This window comes from Neopsephotus bourkii, unplaced genomic scaffold (genome assembly GCF_033783945.1).
Source record: "Neopsephotus bourkii isolate Nb327-2 ecotype Australia unplaced genomic scaffold, CSIRO-AGI_Nbou_v1 NB_1358, whole genome shotgun sequence".
Taxonomy (NCBI): domain Eukaryota; kingdom Metazoa; phylum Chordata; class Aves; order Psittaciformes; family Psittacidae; genus Neopsephotus; species Neopsephotus bourkii.
The window spans coordinates 3,200,498-3,218,567 of record NW_026901837.1 but is presented as its reverse complement, the minus strand read 5'-3'; the positions used below and the strand labels follow the sequence as shown (position 1 = coordinate 3,218,567).

Sequence of the window (18,070 nt, the reverse complement as noted above, 5' to 3'; positions counted from 1 at the left end):
GAGCTCCACAGTGTGTTTACTTAAGCTACACCGAAGGCTTCTGCTGAAGCCCACACCTGACAAGGCTCTGCAGTGGCTCGAACCACGCGTCTGCTGCAGTTTTTGCCAATGCAAATTTCTGAGGCAAGCTCACCACCGGCATTGCTTTACTCCTGACTGCTGCCAGCCATATACCTGTTCTCGATAACCTCGGCAGCCTCAAGGGCTGACACCGACAAGGGGAGGCAGATCCGGCGCGGGTCGGGCCCGCTGCGCGCTGCCCGCCGGGACGCGTAGTTCTCCACGTCGGGCGCAGGGCCGCCCTCCGGCCGGACTACACATCCCAACACCCCCTTCTGGAGCGGCTGCTCCCCGCTGCGATTGGGCTGCCGGCAGCGAGTGCTGAAAGGTGGTTGGCGGGTGGGCACATCCGTCGTGTGGGTTCCCGGCCATCCCTCTCTGCCCCCTCCCCGCTCCGGGTGAGGGGTTCGTCGGGGGTCTGTGGCGGTCCGGCCCCGGCGGGGAGGATTGACGGGGCCGCCCCGCGGCGGAGAGGCAGGGCTGGGGCCGTCCCTTTCCCTCCATGCCTGGAGCGGGAAGGAGGAGCCGCCGGCGCCGCGGGGTGGTGGCTGCCCCGCTCCCCGCCGGGAGAGGTGAAGCGCCAGCGGTGTTGCTCGCTCGGCAGCCCCGGCGTCGGTGGCCGGCGGTTGGCGCGGGCGCCGGCCGGGGCTGAGGGAGCTCCCGCCCTCTCTGCCCCTATGCGGTGCAGGCAGAGGTCTCTCCTCTCGCCGCCGTGTTTGTCGTCTCTGTGGGCAGGTTGGCTGCTGCCGGGAGACCGCCATGGAGCGGCCGCGTCGGGGCTGCTGAGGAGGCGTTGGGGAAGCAGCCCGGCGGCCCCATGGAGGAGCGGGAAGGTGAGGTGCGCTGGGACGGGCTGTGCAGCCGCGACGCTGCCACCCGCGCCGCCGCTTTGGACACCATCGGGCAAGCCGTTCTCCGCCGTAGCGAGACCATCGCTCCTGTGGCGGCGGTGCCGCCTACCCGGGCCGCCGACGGGCTCCTGGTTCCCGCCGCCCGCGACGGGCTGAGTGAGGTGCTGGCCCGCCTGCTCATGCTCTCCAAGCGCTGCCCCTTCCCCGACGTGAGAGAGAAGAGCGAGGCGATCCTCAGCGAGGTGCAGGTAAGCACGGCAAACCCCACCTCCGCCGTGGGACTGGGCACTCTCGGCTTTCAGCTGTACAAAGAGGTTGACGCCTGACCCAGGCTGGTCAGGTTTATTCGTGCAGTAATACAATGCTAAATGTACCACCCCCCCACCCCACCCCCCGAAGAAACATTTAGAAAAACATTAAAAAGCGGAGGGGGTGCGTCAAGTTTTTGAGTGTAATCCCGCGGAGACGATTTAGCGATGAAAGGCTGGAAAGTATCTGGTCTTTGGGGCATCCCGAAGGGAGTACTAAAATGAGAACTGTAGTGCTCTAGTTTTGTTCTGTATGACCAGTCTTGTGATGTGACCAGTTTGCTTTAAGACAAAAGCAGGGAAGATTTAGGTATAAACGTTCGAGGTGGTCAACTGAAAATGTAAATCGGTATGGGAAGTTTTCTGGCCTTTAAAAGCTGTGTCAACTTCAAGACTATTAAGGCAGAGCGTGTCAAAATTCCCTTTTTGTTGTTTATTGATAAATATTTTCTCCACTGGAATCGGTAATATCAAAAATATTTTGTTTATAGCTTGTAGGCTGTCTGTCCAATAGAGGATTACATTTGCTGACCTTTTATGCTAACAAAAATAAATGTTACTTTGTACTCTTCCACTGTTACAGTCTAATTATAGTTACTTGCATTGTAGTTCTCTTGCTCACCTAAAGTTTTTGTGCCGGTTTTGAAATTCTGATGAAGGGCTTGTATCAGCGGGTCCCCAACACTGCCAACAATACCACTTACTGCAGAGTAGGAAAAGGAAATTCTGGTATCTCTTAATCACAAGTGGATACATAGAGCTGTTCTCAGAGTTAACTGCCTGATTCCCACTATTGTACTTTTTCTGCCTGAACATTAACAGGTTTAATACAGGGGAGTCTAAGGGAAAAATAAAATATATAAAACCACTATGAATATATTATATACAATGTACACAAATATGTATTAAATATAAAACATTATATATACTAATATATATAAGAATACATGTATATAAGTATTTTAAAGGAACTTGAGATGGATAGATTCATATTTGCTCTGTCCTACTTTGAAGTGGTTCAGAGAAAATCTGAAAATCAGGTTTGGATTTTTGAAGCTGAGAAAGACAAACAGCCTAACTTTTCAGTAGTGTGCAATATGATATGTACAGTATAATTTAATTTATTTTATACAGTTTGGACTGTATTGGGGCATTTTCCTCAAAACCGATTTTGCCAGTGGAAGCTATAAGCACAATATATGGTTTGTGTGAAAGTCTTGACAGCTGTACTGCATTTCTTTAAAAAACCCAAACCAACAGAACAAAAAGACCAAAACAAGAACAAGCAAACAAAACCTTTAATATTAAGTTGAAAACTTAATCTGGCACTTTCACATCAGCATCTCCACTATTAAATATTCAAATGAGAAGTGAGCCCATTACCAGTGAGAATGAGTCAGTGAAACAGACTGCTGAGGGAAGACTTGCCCTTATCAGGCACAAGTTATCAGAGCCTATTCAAAGGCCAAGCAGGTGGTGATCTCTCACATAACTCTTGGAGGAGGTCAGAATATATGATCTAATGACTCCCTTTTCCGGTTTTTACATATGAAGTTACTGGCATGTTCAACTATTAGTCTTGTTTAGGAACTTTGTTACTAGCTTTTTTTTTTTTTTAAATAGGTCAAAAAGTTCTGGCAGTAAAGAAGTCCATCTTGATAATAGCAAGTTCAAATCCCGTGGTCATACCCGGCTTGATTAATGAAACTAAATGGCAAAGATATAATAAATATAAAACAAATTGTGTACACACCAACTGCAGTAAAGGTTTAACAAGTTAAGCAAAATAAAATGAAATACATCATTACCTTAAGAAAAATCTTTAAAAACTGCTTTTGTAACTTTTCCCTTTAGGGAGTAGATCTAAGAGTGAAGTATTCTATATTCTTTGAATATAGAGTGGCAATTTTTAGTTTTTATGGCTGTACTCACAAATGAAAATTTTCATTGTAATCTTTGGATCCATATTTGTGGAAGAAATAAACCCATCCAAGTATTCCATTTTGGATGCTGTGGACTGCTGTCAGGCGTGAAATGTTTTCTACTGATTTCATGGCCAAGAGGAATTTTATTCAAATCTCTGCAATGAAGATGGTGGAAAAAGCAAACTATTAAACTAAATTATTGCATAGAACTCACAGCCTTCAGCAGTGATTCTAAAGGTAAATAGCTTAGTAACATTATAAAAATGTGAAATTCTGTTCAGCACAGTATCAGTACTTAAAGGACTGACTTGTTCTACCTTATCTCCCTGTTTTGGAATACAAAATAATCTTCAAGTTCATAGCAATATGTACCATTATGTCTAAACCTTACTGTCTTCCAAGTTATTCAATGACATAGAGCCCAGAGCAGGAGAGACAGCTCTGAACCCAAAGATTCTCCTAGGAACTGGTCATGCCCTCCTCCTCTGTCCTGTGGGATGGTCCAACTCGGAGTAGTCATCTGTGCTTAGACTGACACCCCACACCCTATGAAATGGAGAATTGTAAAATGTGCTTTCTTCATCTTTCTGCCCTGAATCCAGGATAGGTCAGTGAGGAAATTAAAAAAACTGAATTTTCCATGTGGTCTGACAGCTGTTTCTTTCTGGGGCTGCCGTTTCCTTCTGGGGCTACTGCCCTCTTGTCTGTTGAGCTAAATAAATAATATTGCATGAGCAACTATGCTGCTGGTGTTTTTGCAGCTTTGTGTCTGGAGCAAGGTGGTACAATGCCTTATGTGGCTGGTGTAAGCTGCAGGCTTGGTAGCAGACTCTGTCAGCACAGCATACCTCTAAGCCTGTCTTTGCTGTGGTCTCTTTTTTTGGAGAAAAATTCCTCTGGAATATGGTGGAATCCTAAGTGTGCAACTTCTTTGCTGTTAATAAATAGTAGTATTAATGCCATTGTTAACAAATAGTAATGCCTGGTATTACTTCCAGTACTACCATAGTATAAAAATCTATAAATTATTGCTTAATGTAAGTTCCTGTTGTTTTGACCTGTATGGAGGATAATGAGTTTCTTATTGCAGGCTATATATATATAATAATTTATTTTTCTTACCCTAAAAATATATCTCTCACTTAGATTAGACAAGTTGTTTTTGTAAGAATTATTACAGTTATCAGCAAACTAGCCCCAAGCCCCCTTGTTCCTAATTGAAACTTTCTTGCTTTTATTAATAACAGTGAGGTTGCTGAAGACCACATATCTGTATAGATACTTCAACAGCAATGCTTTAACCAAGTGAAAAGAGTTTGAATGTTTGCATATGAAAATACTTTGAGTATTTTTTAAGCAAAACCCCCAAATATGTATCATAGCTTTTTGATAACTTCTAGCACATGTGGTATTTTGCCCGCATTTATAGCATATTGCTTATGACCTTGCAGAACAGCAGGTCATTCCACCTAGCATGCTAGGTGTCTGCACATTAACAGATATATGGGAAATGAACAGCAGCAGAAGGTCTTAACATGTGATCATTAAAAATATTCTGAGCAGCCTCAGTCAGATCAAGTAGATGTGACTGGGATATAAATACATGGTGTATGTCAGTAGCTGGAGAAGAATCATTGAAAGTGTGAGATCTGCTACTTAAAATCTCTCATAACTATCCAATGTCTTTTGGTAAAGGCTGAGCAGATCATATTGCTCTGCTGAAGTAAGTAAATTGATAAAAATAGTCTTTTAGGTTAACAAAGAGAATGCATAGATGGAAGACAGGTTCTGCAGGATTGACAGGAGGCTAAACTACATAGGAAAAAAGAAAAGATGACATATCAGTAAAATAAAACCCACAAATGTCAAAAAGCTGAGAATTTGGCATGGAAAGCTTGACTGGGGCCAAATACAAGGAAGAAAGAAACTGGTCTCAGCCTCTTTGAGAAGTACTGTAATAGTACCAGACACTTTCACTGGGGAGGAAAATTAGTAATGAAAAAGACCGTTGCTCTCTATTGATCTCTTCATTGACATAAACACTAGAAACATAGAAGAAATGGGAACCAGTGTTTGGCTGAAGATGCACATGAAGTGCATGAAGATGCATGAACAAAACTGGAACAATCAAATAATGAGGTGTAGCTAAAAGGTATATTGGAGGAAAGCAAGAAATAAAAGATCCACATGTTAGTGGATTAATGGACAATGCTGAGGTGATTAAAATGTTCTCTGAAACGGTTAATCCAGCCATTGTATTTAACAGTCGTGATAAAAGTATAAATACCCTCCTAGGCTGGGGGGGGGGGAACCTGTGGGTTGCTTGGATAAACAAGATTTTCAGTCTGTTAGGGCCTGATGAAATTTGTTCTGAGGTGCTTAAAAAAAACAAACAAGAACCAAACAGAAAAATAAAGCAGACAAACAAACAAAAAACCCCAAACCCCAAAACAGCTATCTAAAGCAATTTCATGTAGTGGATAGCAATTTCAAGATAGTGAAGTAGCAGATTCAAAAAGAATAATGGTGCATACCTCTTCAGTATGGGATAAAAGGGATGGGATGAAGAGGAAACTGATGTTTTTTAACTTTAGCTCAAAGAAAAATACTGGAGCAGTGATGAAATACTCTTTTAGTGCCTAGAAAAAGAAGTTGAGCAACAGCCAGAACAGACATATTCAAGATAAATTATTTTAAATCCAGCATTTCTTTTATTTCTATGGTGGAGTAACAGGCCTAGTGGTACAGAGAGATGCTATAACATTAATATTTTTATATACTGGGGTCCTCAATATTCACACAATATTCTCATTAACAAGCTAAGGAATTATGATCTAGAAACTACTGTGCAGCGAGCAAACTTAGCTGGAAAACTATCCTCAGAGGGTAAACAAGGTCAGGTAACAAGTGCTTGGTACAGACTCTACAAGGTAATGTCCAGCATGATCTTGATTAACAAAGGTTTGCACTTCTTGAATTGCAGATTACAAGGTGGGAGGGAGAGTAAGAATACTGGAGAGCAGCCACAGAATTTAAAGTTATGTTAATGGCTAATGAGAGCTTGGATCATATCTTCTAGACCTCCGTTTTTTTTTCTGAAGAAAGTTTGAAGAATAGCAATGGTCAGCTAAAAATGAGGCTAACATAGTATGTTCCAAATAAATGGGGGATGGAAGGGATGAAAAGACTGCTGCAAAAAGGAAGGAAACTAGAATGAATATTGATCTGAATTCCAGCAAGACTTGGGTTAGACATTTGTGGCAAAATTTCAAGGCTTAGGTTCATAAGGCAATGGCATAGGCTATCCAGTCATGTTCATTACTAGAACCCTTGTTTAAACTGTTCTTAAACATCAGGCAGGAGTGATATGCTTATTTGATCTCTCCCTGGGAAAGGCAGAACATCGCTGACTGGATGATATTTCCTTCCAGCCTCTTTTCCTGTGTTTTGTGTTGGTAACTGCTTGGAGGGACTAAGTGCTTTCTTTCCCTTTGATCTCTGAGACTGTATTTATCCAATATGTAGCACTGGAACTTGTGGTCTATAGCTGCTGTCTCTTACTAAAAAGCAGTAGGTGGACTGGGGAGGACTTTTGAGTACCCTCTTGTTTTCTTAGGTCTACTGGTCTAGTGGATAAATGTAACAATCCGAGTTTGCAGAGGGCTGTATAGCGAGTAACAAGAGGGGTCATGTCAGCAGCCAAATATTATTACGACCTTTGGGTACTACCTGTGACCTAGGCTTGTTTGGCAGGGGACATGGAGTGGAATACTTTTCCTACCTTTCCTAATTCTGGCAAAATACTTATATGGTTTTAAATTAAATGAGCATCCAGAAAGGATAGGAAGACATATTAAAATGTGATATGGGAAGTCACAGCCAGAGCAAGCATCCTGTCCTCTTCCTCCACCACAGTGTGTGGGACAAATAAAGCCTCTATGAGGAGAGGAGGTAGTGATTCCCTTGTGCATGTCCATAAGGATAAAATAGGAGTTACTTTTCTGTTTCATTGCTAGATTTTCTCACAATGGAGTTTAGTTTCTCTTCGCTTTATCTATGCTCCACATGTGAGCTCTGTGATGCATGCTTTTTAAGAGCAATAAGAATGAAACTCAGATAGGTTCCTTACTCTCAAATGGTTTATTTTGATTAGTCCAGTATTACAGGAGTCTGGCTAACTTTCCAGATCTTTAGCCTGCTTTTGGCATGATCTATGATGAATGACCTCATAACTCTGTCTTTTTAGCTTTCGTGCACAATGGAAGTAACTTTCTTTAGTGAACTTTGGAATCTGTAGCTAGGCAGATCTGTTAGGTTGTGGGATTTTTCTGAGTTAATTTGACTGGGTCCTAATGTGTGACAGTGATGTTCCCCTGTGATGCCTACTGTTGATCAGTCATCATGTGTCTCAGATGAAATTTATAGTCTATTCAAGCCTATGATTTCCAATATAGTATTCTCGCTGGTGGTGGTGAATGTGATCCATCTGGAAATTGACTAGTCTCCTTACACAATGCAAATACCGAATTGTTTTCTGCTTCCCATAGCAATGTTATGTAAAGTGAATAAAGACCTCTCTTTTCTTTTTTTCCTTATTGTGAGATCACTTCAGAGCAGAAGTGTGTTCTGTCTCTTCCAGCCAATAGGTGGAATGGGTTTATTATGTACCGTAGGGTACGCCCTTCAAAGGCCACATGTCATTGAGAGATTGCTAATTTAAAAAAAAATTGTTTGTGATGGTGGGTTTTTTTTTGTTGTTGTTGTTCAGATACTCTTGTTCTTAATATTAGGAGAGCTACCGATGTAATGACATGATGCACTTAAGTGATCAGTCTTATTTAAAGCTTCTGCCAGGCTACAGAAATAATTGCCTCTCTGCAGTATTTACTGTAAACATGTTTTGATGATGGGTCAATATCACATGTATTGGGGTGAAGCTGGCTGGAGAAGTTAAGGAAGAAGACTTAATCTTGACATGTCAGGGAGTGTTCTGAGCAGGGTTGTGAGCATATTTAAAGAAAAACTTGAATTGTCAGTAGTCTTTAGATTTCCCTATCTGTCTCCTCCCTCCTTCAGCCTTCTTGCCACCTTCCTGAAGGTTTTAGTCTGTTAGTTGAGAGAGATGAAGGGAAAATTTCTTTCACCGAGCTTGTCAACTGCAGAATTGCTTGACCCTGAGAACATTTTGGTTAGAATAAAGAGCTGCTTGAAAACAGAAGGTTCTTAAAATGATGTATAGTAAGATAGCTGAGACGCTTCTAATGCTGGTTCTGTTTGGAGCCTTTCCATAATTTTCCATGCTAGCTGTATGCCATTCGTGTATGGAAATGAGCATTGCTTAGTCAACGTTTTCTTATGGTTATTTGGGGTAACGTAATTTATGGGTCTATGTGATTCTGATGATTGATTTTGAGAACATCATAACTGGAATTTTTACTTTTAAAAGAAGCAAAGAATGAAGCACACATTTGATAATGTGGCTGCATTGATTTTTATTTTTTACTTTCTAGAAATGTTTTAAACTGGAGAAATGGAACACAAACATTTCCTAATCTCTTGCTGTTTATTAATGTGGTAAGCAGCTGTAGGATGTGCATTTATTTTTTTCCATAGGAGCTAATATCTGGAAATCTATAGAAAAAAGAAATGCTTCAGCTTGAATGCATTTTGTAAATAACAGCATCTGTTCTCCTGATCTAACAGTTGCTGAATCACACCAGCTCTGGTTTAGATTATTTTATTCTGCCTTTCTAGAGGTAAAAGTTGGCTGTTCTTTTAAACTCATAGCTGGAGATGATCCCTTCCAGTCTCATGTATTGCAGTGTCAATTTAGTCCCTTACCTTAAATTATTTTTCTCACTCTAATAATAATGGTGTATGGGTAGCAGGGAATTTTCCCCTCTCTACATTGATTTTGATAAAAGTTCTGCTCTGCTTTCAGTTGCCAAAAAGCCAATGTTTTTCTATTTTCTCAAAAAAGAAACAAAACTCACTATTTGTTTTTCCTATTTAGTATATAAATAACTGTCTTCCTTTTGGGCCATTAGCATGCATTTGGATGCTTTTTTGCTAACATAAGGGGAAATTTTATGCATCTTTAGATGTTCAAAGTGAAAACCACTAAGAATTTGGAAAGGTTTAGAAATTAGCATGCAATAGGCCAAATATTAATTAAAAAAAAATAAAAATGGACTCCTAGGTTCTGTAAAATACACCTTCCATTAGCTTGACCAAAACACATTGTTTAAAAGAAAATGATATTGTCCTACTGTGACAAGTGCAAAGTGATCATTGAAGAAATACTTGCTGTTTTGTCATCATACTCTTGACTTTTTCTCCAGGTCAGGGTTTCTCCTTTTAAAATAAACATAGTGGAAAAGTACTGAATATACCATTGTGGGACAGAAAAATAGTTTTGAAAGCTTGAGTATATTTTCCCGTGGATACTGAGTGTTTAAATTTCCAAAAATATGGTTTGCTGTCAGTATGGTTTTCTATTCCAGTAAGTTGTTTACAGTTTAAGGGGGGAGGAAAGGGGGAAGCTTAGCTCTCTCTCCAGAAATCAAGTGAAACATGGAAATCTTCACTTGGAGCTATATACATGAATTAAATCCAAAAAGTTAAGTGGTGGTTTTTTGTCTTGTTTACCACTTTCATGATGTTTCCAATTACTTTGACTTTATTTTTTTTCTTTGTGTTTTCTTCTGGAAAGCTTATGTTAGATTGCTGCCAAAAGCTGGGTTGGGAAGGTGAACTGGTTTAGTTATATTTAAACCTGGTAAACAATTAACCATTTTCTTTACTCCAGCATTATGTGGAAACCAAGCTTGTTCTTTCAAGTCGTTTTGGGTCAAAAGTATTACCCAATGTTGTGTATTAGTGCCTGAATATTACCCAAAAATATACCGGGATCCTATTTTAAAAATAGAGGTGATGCTAGAACACATACTGCTACTTATGTAATCTGAGGTAAGTCTTCCTTCTGTGCAACTACAAGAATTTACTTTCAATCCAGTCATAGTGCTAAAAGAAATCACAGTGCTTCTGAAAATGTGGGGTTGTTTTTACTGTAAATGAATTTTAAATTGTAACTTCACTTTTCTATGCTTTCTGGAGTCAGTATTAAAATTTTTGCAGTTGCAGGTCTTTTGTCTTTGTAAATATCTGTTTGGCTCTGTGAGCCTCTTTTGAGATTCAAAGTAACAGCCTCTTAGTTCTGCCTGGGATATTCTTGCTTGCTATGTAATTGCTATTTTATTCAACAGTTGTTCTTCCAAAATAGGTGTCTTAGTCAAGGATTCCTTAGCTCATATAGAGTAAACATGGAATAATACGATATTTGTTCAAAGGAGGAACAAGGTTGAAAATGGAAACTTACTTGGAACTCAAAAGCCTTTCCTGTGCACTTTTTTTTTGAGGAGGAGGGGAACCTCTTTTCTGAAAGACTTTTTTCCATTGCAGCTTGTTGCTGAGCCTCCACTGTTCCTGGGTGTTTTGGTGCAACAGAACTTTTAGGTTTAAAATGCAGCCTGTTTGCCAATAGCACATTCCACTTAGATTAAACTGTTTGTTTGGATTTTCCATTTATTTCAGTTTTAGTTCTAATCTAGATTTGCACTGATTTCCATGTAGAAAGACAGACTGAAGAGAAAAAAAAGTTTAAGAAAAACTTTCTATTTCTGTGAATTTCGAATCAATGCTGAATGCCAACTTATGTCTCTTTAACAGTACTAAATAATTGGCAGCTGCTATGCATGCAAGATTTCTGGAGCTCATCATGTTATGAAAATAAGTCCTTATCAAAAACGATTTCACCTAACTTCATATGTGTCCATTTTGTCCTTCCCATTTGTGTTACAGAAAAGGATTTGAAAGCATTGTAACTTTACCTGGATTACTTTTTTTTTTTTTTTTTAAGAGCTATGCTTATAAAAGTTGCTTATATTTACCTAGAAATTAATATTTAAATGATGTTCTATAAGAAAAGCTTTATTCTGACGTTTTTGTTGCTACTATTCTGTTCCAGGGTGGAGGAAAAGAGGCCAAATGGAAATGTTTTTGTCTGGCTTTTAGGAGACATATTGGTATCTTGGCTTCTAGTGTTCTGCTTTTCTAACTATTCAGAACATGCCAACTCCGCTTGGCTATTTTCTGGAATCTGTCAGAAGAAGAGTATGTGTAGATCCGGAAGGTCAAATGCTTCTCTTTCTTTCATTGCTTGGTGTTAGACATTTCTGTTAAAGGATTCAAGTATTTGGGTAAGGTTTCACTAGGAATAAAAGCTTGACGTTTAAGATTCTAAAGGTAGTAGTTAACTTATTATTGCTTATGCATTAAATGAATACCTGATACTGAAGCATAGGTTGTTTTGTGTTTTTTTTTTTCTACTTTTAGACTTAGCTAGTACGTTTGCTCACATAGCTGGTATGTTTGCTACAAGACACTTGGGGGAAGAGCAGACTTCATAGACTCTGAATTCAGGGTGAAAATCATTCATTACATCTAGGGCCAGTGGAAAATATGGCTACTTCATGGTGCTTCTAGTGCAAAAATTAATTTTATAGTGATAGGCTGTGATGTGCTTCCTATGTATGTGGCTTGCAGCTATGTTCCTCCTCTTGGAGCCAGAGGTCTGCATTAGAGGGTTCAGCAATGCAATGTCTCTCACAGATTTGTGTGTTTTGTTGAGATGTATAATTCCTGTATCTCAGATATTCTGGGGTAGGGTAGCCACATGTCTTAAAATTAGTTCCCAGTAGTAATAAATCTTCATGCATGAAGATTAATAATGGTAAGATGATTAAGAAGATTCTTCTGAAAATCTCATGTGGAAGCTGAATGACTTGCTGTTCCTTCAAAAAATAGTTTCTAAAAAAATACTTTGAAAGATGTCCTTGAGGTTAAAAATCCAAAGCAATTTACAAATAATAAATTCAGATTTTACTATCAACTTCTGAACCTGTTCTTGATGGGGTTGGCAAACTGAGGATTTCTATAGATGTACACTTTCAAATTGTCTGTTTAAAGATGACTTCAGGAATAAACATGTCTTCTGAGATATAGCATCAGATTTTATGTAGGGGGCAGACCAGATGGAGGAATTGTTTTGTTTTAAGAAGTAACTTAACATATGAAGCAAGGCACGAAGTCCTTCCAGTTAATGTGTTCAAGTCAGGAAGGAAAGATTCTTGGGTTTTAATTTTTAATGTTGGTAGACTTCCAAATAGATCTGTGGTGGCATATATACCTCAGTAACAGTGATATTTAAATAAACAGAAATGGCATTAAGGTAAAATACTGGTCAAAAATGCTTTTCTTTTTTCCTGAGAAAAAGTTACAGTTAACTTAAAAATTTACTTTAATTGTAGATTTGCATGACTATAGAGGAAGAATTTGAACAAAATGGGCCTTTGAAGTGGACTGTTCAGTGCCAACACCTCAGAAATAAGGCTTTAGCTTTTTCATGTTGATTGAAACATCTCATTTCAGTGCAGCTCATCAGAAATTTCTAAGTTCTTGTAAATGCTTATTATGCAATCTGAGAAGCTTTCTCTGAAGTAAATGGGCAAAATGTAGACATACCCCTAAATCCTTGTAACATCTCATCTTAATTTCAGGACTAAACGGTGTGTTGTTTAGGGACTGTTTGGGAGCTTTGTTATTCTGTACCTGTTACCTAGATGCCTCAGTGCTTACCTCTTACTGATAAACCAGAATACTGCTGCAAATCCATCAATGCAGCAATGACAGCTGACTCTTCAGTGCTAGTCCCGTTTTACCCTAGTTTGTAATGACCTGTTTCAGTTGGCAGTTGTAACAGCATTTGCACTTTATTCAGGGTTGCTGTGATGGGACATCCAAACCAGTATGTTTCAGTGAAAGCCTTGTGCTGAAGATATTGCTTGGGTGCAACCCAGATCATCCTTCACTAATACAACCTGTATGGTTCTGTCCTGTGTGAGGAAGTCTAGTCTGTATGTGGAGATTCTGCAGTAGCAACACCTTACATCTCGTATTTCATATTTGCACACAGAAGCTGCCAGAAAGGTATCTTGGTGGGAGATCAAATGGGCCAGATGCCAGAGTTGTAATCTGTTAGGGTGACCTTTGTTGTGTTCATCCAGTCCCTCATGCATTAGCAGTCCAGCCAAAGCAGAAATCTGTCTGGCCATGCTGGTACTTGGCATTCTCTGCAATGGCTTAAAATTTGTCTTGGTGCACTTGCTGAATAGCTTGTTATTGTGGAGGGATACGGGAGGGAGAAAGATATTTTCTTCCGAGTTACTGCAAAACATTTTCTAGATTTGCCAAGCATATTTAAGCTGTGAATTAGTCCATTGGATGTTACAGTCTCACCTTGGCTGCAGTGGTCCTGAACTGAATGGAACTATATAGGATCAAGCGTGGTGGGCTTTGCTGTCTAGAGCTTGGCAAATTTGGAACCAAGACACATCCTCTGTTACTTGCTGCTGCTGAAAATAGTTCATTTGTTGCCAGTTCTGTTAGGACTAACTGGGTATGCTGTATTTTTTCCGAAAGGCTTAAATTTCATTACAAAAAACCTCAGTTGTTTGTTTGTTTGTGGGTTTTTTTTTGTGGGGCTTTTGGTTTGGTTTTGTTTTTTTCTTTATATGTAGTTGGCTTAGGCAGCTATGAGGAGATACCATCGGGTATACAAATATACAAATCTGTATCATCATGTGAGTGTTTCCATAACTTCAGCAGAAAAAATAAAGCTAATCTTTAAATAGTTCCTCTGTAATATTTGAATATTTGTTTACAAATAACAGAATAGACAATCGAACTAAACAGGACTAGTAAAAAGCATTTAGTTCCTTTGTTGTCCCAAACTTCCAAGAAACGTAAAAGGTAATCAGTTTGGAAATGGCATGTGCTGTAAGTTGTTGTTAAGCCTATACAATATGGTAAGAGGCAGGTGATCTAAGAACAAACTCTAAATACTTTGTGAACTCTTAATTCTTACTGGAGCAAATTATAAAGCTCTAGAAATGTCTTAAAACAGTTTCTTATTTCTCTCATAGTGGACGTAAGTCTAGGAGATGTGTGGGGCTGGTTATTGAATTGATTCCCCTGTACCCCTTTCTCTGTATTTGAATTTGGTTTGTGCGGCAAGGTTTTGGTAGCAGGGAAGGGGGAAGGGGGATGACATGACTACAGGGGTGGCTTCTGCGAGAAGCTGATAGAGTTTCCCCCATGTCCAACAGAGCCAATGCCATATGGCTCCAACACCAACCTGCTGGCTGGCCAAGGCCAAGCCCGTGAGTGACGGTGATAAAGCCTCTGGGATAACAGAGTTAAGATGGGGAGAAAAGCCTTGAGCAGCTGTAGTGAGAATATGTGAGAGCAACAACCCTGCAGACCCCAGGGCAGTGCAGAACGAGGGCAGGAGATGCCAGAGCAGAGATTCCCCTGCAGACTATGCTGAGGCAGGCTGTGCCCCTGCAGTCCATGGAGATTCACAAGGGAGCAGATCTCAACCTGCATCCCTTGGAGGACCCCACACTGGAGCAGGGGGATGCCCAAAGGAGGCTGTGACCCCATGGGAAGCCCATGCTAGAGCAGGCTCCTGGGAGGACCTGTGGACCCATGGAGAGAGGAGCCCACACTGGAGCAGATTGGCTGCGGGATTTGTGACCCAGTGGGGGATCCACACTGGAGCAGACTGTTACTGAAGGGTGGCATCCTGTGGAAGGGGCGCACACTGGAGCAGTTAATGAAGAACTGTGGCCCATGGGAAGGACTATGTTGATGAAGTTCATGGAGGACTGTCTGCTATGGGAGGGACCCCATGCTGGAGCAGAGAAGGAGTGAGAGGAGTCCTTCCCTGAGGAGGAAGGAGCAGCAGAGACAACCTGTGATGAACTGATGACAACCCTCATTCCTTGTCCCCTTGCACCACTGCAGGGGAGGAGTTGAGAAATTGAGAGTGAAGTTGAGTCTGGGAAGAAGGAGGGGAGAGAAGGTGTTTTAAGATTTGGTTTCGCTGTCTCATTATCCTACTCTGATTTGATTGTAATTTCCCCAAGTCGAGTCTGTTTTGCCTCTGATGCTAATTGTTGAGTGATCTCCTGCTGTCCTTATCTTGATCCCTGAGCCTTTTGTTGCATTTTCTCTCCCCTGCCCAGCTGAGGACAGGAGTGATAGAGTGGCTTCTAGCCAGGGTCAGCTCACCATGGTGTTTCAGCTATTTCTTTGGTGTGATTTTAGAAAGTGAAGTTTAGAATTTGCTGGGATATCAGTGTTTGCTTGGTTGTTTCAAAGATGATTGGTATATCAATAAAAACCGTTTTTATGTGAAAACATGTTGCTTTTGACAAAGTGCTTGCATGGGAAGGTCTTCTCAGTAACAAGTGAAAGTCCTGTGAAGACTATGACAGAAAAATAGGCTTAGAATAGCTAGAAACTATGAGCATGAAGGTCTTGTATTCTAATCTGTGCTTTGTCCCTCTCACATCACTGACTTGAGAGGGCAGTTGAATAGACAAAGTAGATATTCTCAAGCAGTATAAATTTCATGCTTTTCTCTGAAGTAAAATTCATTTTCCTCAGTGCAAAAGTGCTTTATATTAAAGCCAAAGTGATGAGGAAGTTTCTAAGGCACAGTGAGGTGGGATGAAAGATTTTACCCAACTAAGTAGTTGTAAATTAATTTTTAAACTAATGAGGTGAGCTGATTTTGGTGAAGATTGAAACATGCTAAAATTATTTTGCCAATTATAATGTTCAGTATTTATCTCCTGTTTCTTTTTTAGAACACTTCTAAATACATGAACTTCAGAAAACTAGTGTCTAAAGGGGGCCTATAAGGATGCTGGGGAGGGACTCTTCATTAGGGACTGAAGTGATAGGACAAGGGGTAATGGGTTAAAACTTAAACAGGGGAAGTTTAGATTGGATATAAGGAAGAAGTGGTGAGGCACTGTAATGGGTTGCCCAGGGAGGTTGTGAATGCTCCATCCGTGGCAGTGGTCAAGGCCAGGTTGGACAAAGCCTTGGGTGGCATGGTTTAGTGTGAGGTGTGCCGCCCATGGCAGGGGGGTTGGAACTTGATGATCTTAAGGTCCTTTCCAACCCTAACAGTTCTATGATTCTGTGTTTATATGGCTTGTTTAAAGTTCAGCTACTGGGATCTTTGTTTGGAGAGAGGAAAAAAAATGTTATATTGTGCTATAGAAATAGGTCAGGATTTTCTTGTACCACAAGGGCAAAGCATTTTTTCTTTATTCAGATGAAAGGTTTTGATTCCTATATCCCTTACTATGATATTAAACATATGTATTTAATTAGAACTTTGTTATGAATTGTTTTTTTTTTTTGTTTGTTTGTTTTACACAGAGATTTTAATTTTGACCTGGAGTATTTGTTGTTTTAGCAATAGTTGTTTGGCCACCTACTCTCACATTTGCAGTGGAAACAGTTTATTATGGGTAGTTACATTATTACCATCTGATGATCAAAGAACTATGGATGAAAAATAAACCAACAGATTTCTTCATAAACCAACAGGTACTTCATAAAAATGTTGTGTACAACAGACAATTTTCACATTATCCTGAAAAAAATCACAACTGCTTAATGTTATTTTCTTACTGGAAGCAGCCCTGAATTAACACGGCTGCTTGTGTGGTAAAGTGAAGCATATATGTGTTTGGGGGATTGAGGCTCTGTGCTAGTTGGTTTGTCCAAAAGCATCTTGATACCCTGCTGCATGATTCCATTTAAAAATATTATTAGTACTTCCTTTTATTATGAACAATTGTGTTTCCTCGTACAGGTTTCCTGGACCTTTTGTGGCCATAAGTTTTGTGATCCCTTTGCCAAGCTGACACAGTTGTCTCTTCATCTGTGAAGTTACGTTGTGAGTAGAGAAGATGTAGGAAGAAGATTTTGAATATGGCATAATGAGCCCAGAAGCACAGTGTATTTATTTGTGTGGTGGGGTACCTTTTAGCAGGGCCTAGGAGGTAAAATGTAATGTCTTGTGAATGCAGGTGCAATGTTTTCAGGACCAAATTGGCTCACTGATCGTGGGCTACCAGAAGTACCAGTTACCATAGCAGTATTCACTGTATTCAGATAAAAATTCCATGCCAGTGCTTAGTTAATTTAGCTTAAGCAAATTTCTGCTCACTTGAACATGCTTCACAGAGTTCCACATGGAAAGGGTTTGATAGCAGATAGCAGTCTTGAGATGACAACCTGCTACAGTTCAGCTCTGCCATGCTTCTTGGAGAAAGGACTAGCAGTTTTCTGGATCCCAAGCTGTACTGGAGCAAACCATTTTCTTTGGATAGTATCCAAATCCTTTTGTTTCTTACATAGGTTTGTTTTAATGTGTAGCGGATCTAAGTGAACTGAAGCTGATGCACCCGCTGCAGAAAGATGTAATGAATTTGAAGGAACACTTGGGGGAGACTTCATGTCTCAGTTTTATTTTCAGTTTTTGATTTGGTTAAAGGAACGTCACTGTGAATCTAGATCTATTATCCTAAAACTTTTGAAGAAAGAAGCTTTCATTCTTAACTTACTATGTTGTGCTATTTTTGATTACAGAAGAGCAACCTCAAAGCTTCTTGAGATGGTGCATCAGGTATTTTTTTTTTGTTGGTGATGATATATTACTGGTTTTATTTAAAAATTACTTAATTGTAACTGAGTGACTTCTCCACCTAGTTGTGAAAGCAATGATGAGTGATACAGTTGTGGGGAAGGGAAAAGAGGTCTAATGCGTGAATAAGAAGTTTCTGATAGTATGCGAACCAGATCATTGTAGCACTTCATATATTTGTAGTTATGAATGCTCACTCTTATATTCAAATTGCATGCCTATTTCTATTTTAATTCCTGACTCTCAGTAGCTCTGTTTTATAAGGAATTTATCTTCGATGGAAACTTCCTAAGTTTA

The 18,070-nt window shown here is 40.1% G+C and overlaps 1 protein-coding gene across 2 annotated transcripts in view; it reads left to right on the top strand.

Annotated features, from left to right (window-relative positions):
- The first annotated feature begins 516 nt into the window (after window positions 1–516).
- Window positions 517–18,070, top strand: part of SESN1 (sestrin 1) — a 77,243-nt gene continuing 59,689 nt past the window's right edge. The window contains exon 1 of one of the 2 annotated variants that reach the window (XM_061366774.1): window positions 517–1,159. In XM_061366774.1, the coding sequence (XP_061222758.1) occupies window positions 878–1,159 (282 nt within the window). In that variant the 5' untranslated portion in view covers window positions 517–877. The remainder of the gene's footprint in view (window positions 1,160–18,070) is intronic. The other variant, XM_061366773.1, reaches the window with a different exon arrangement.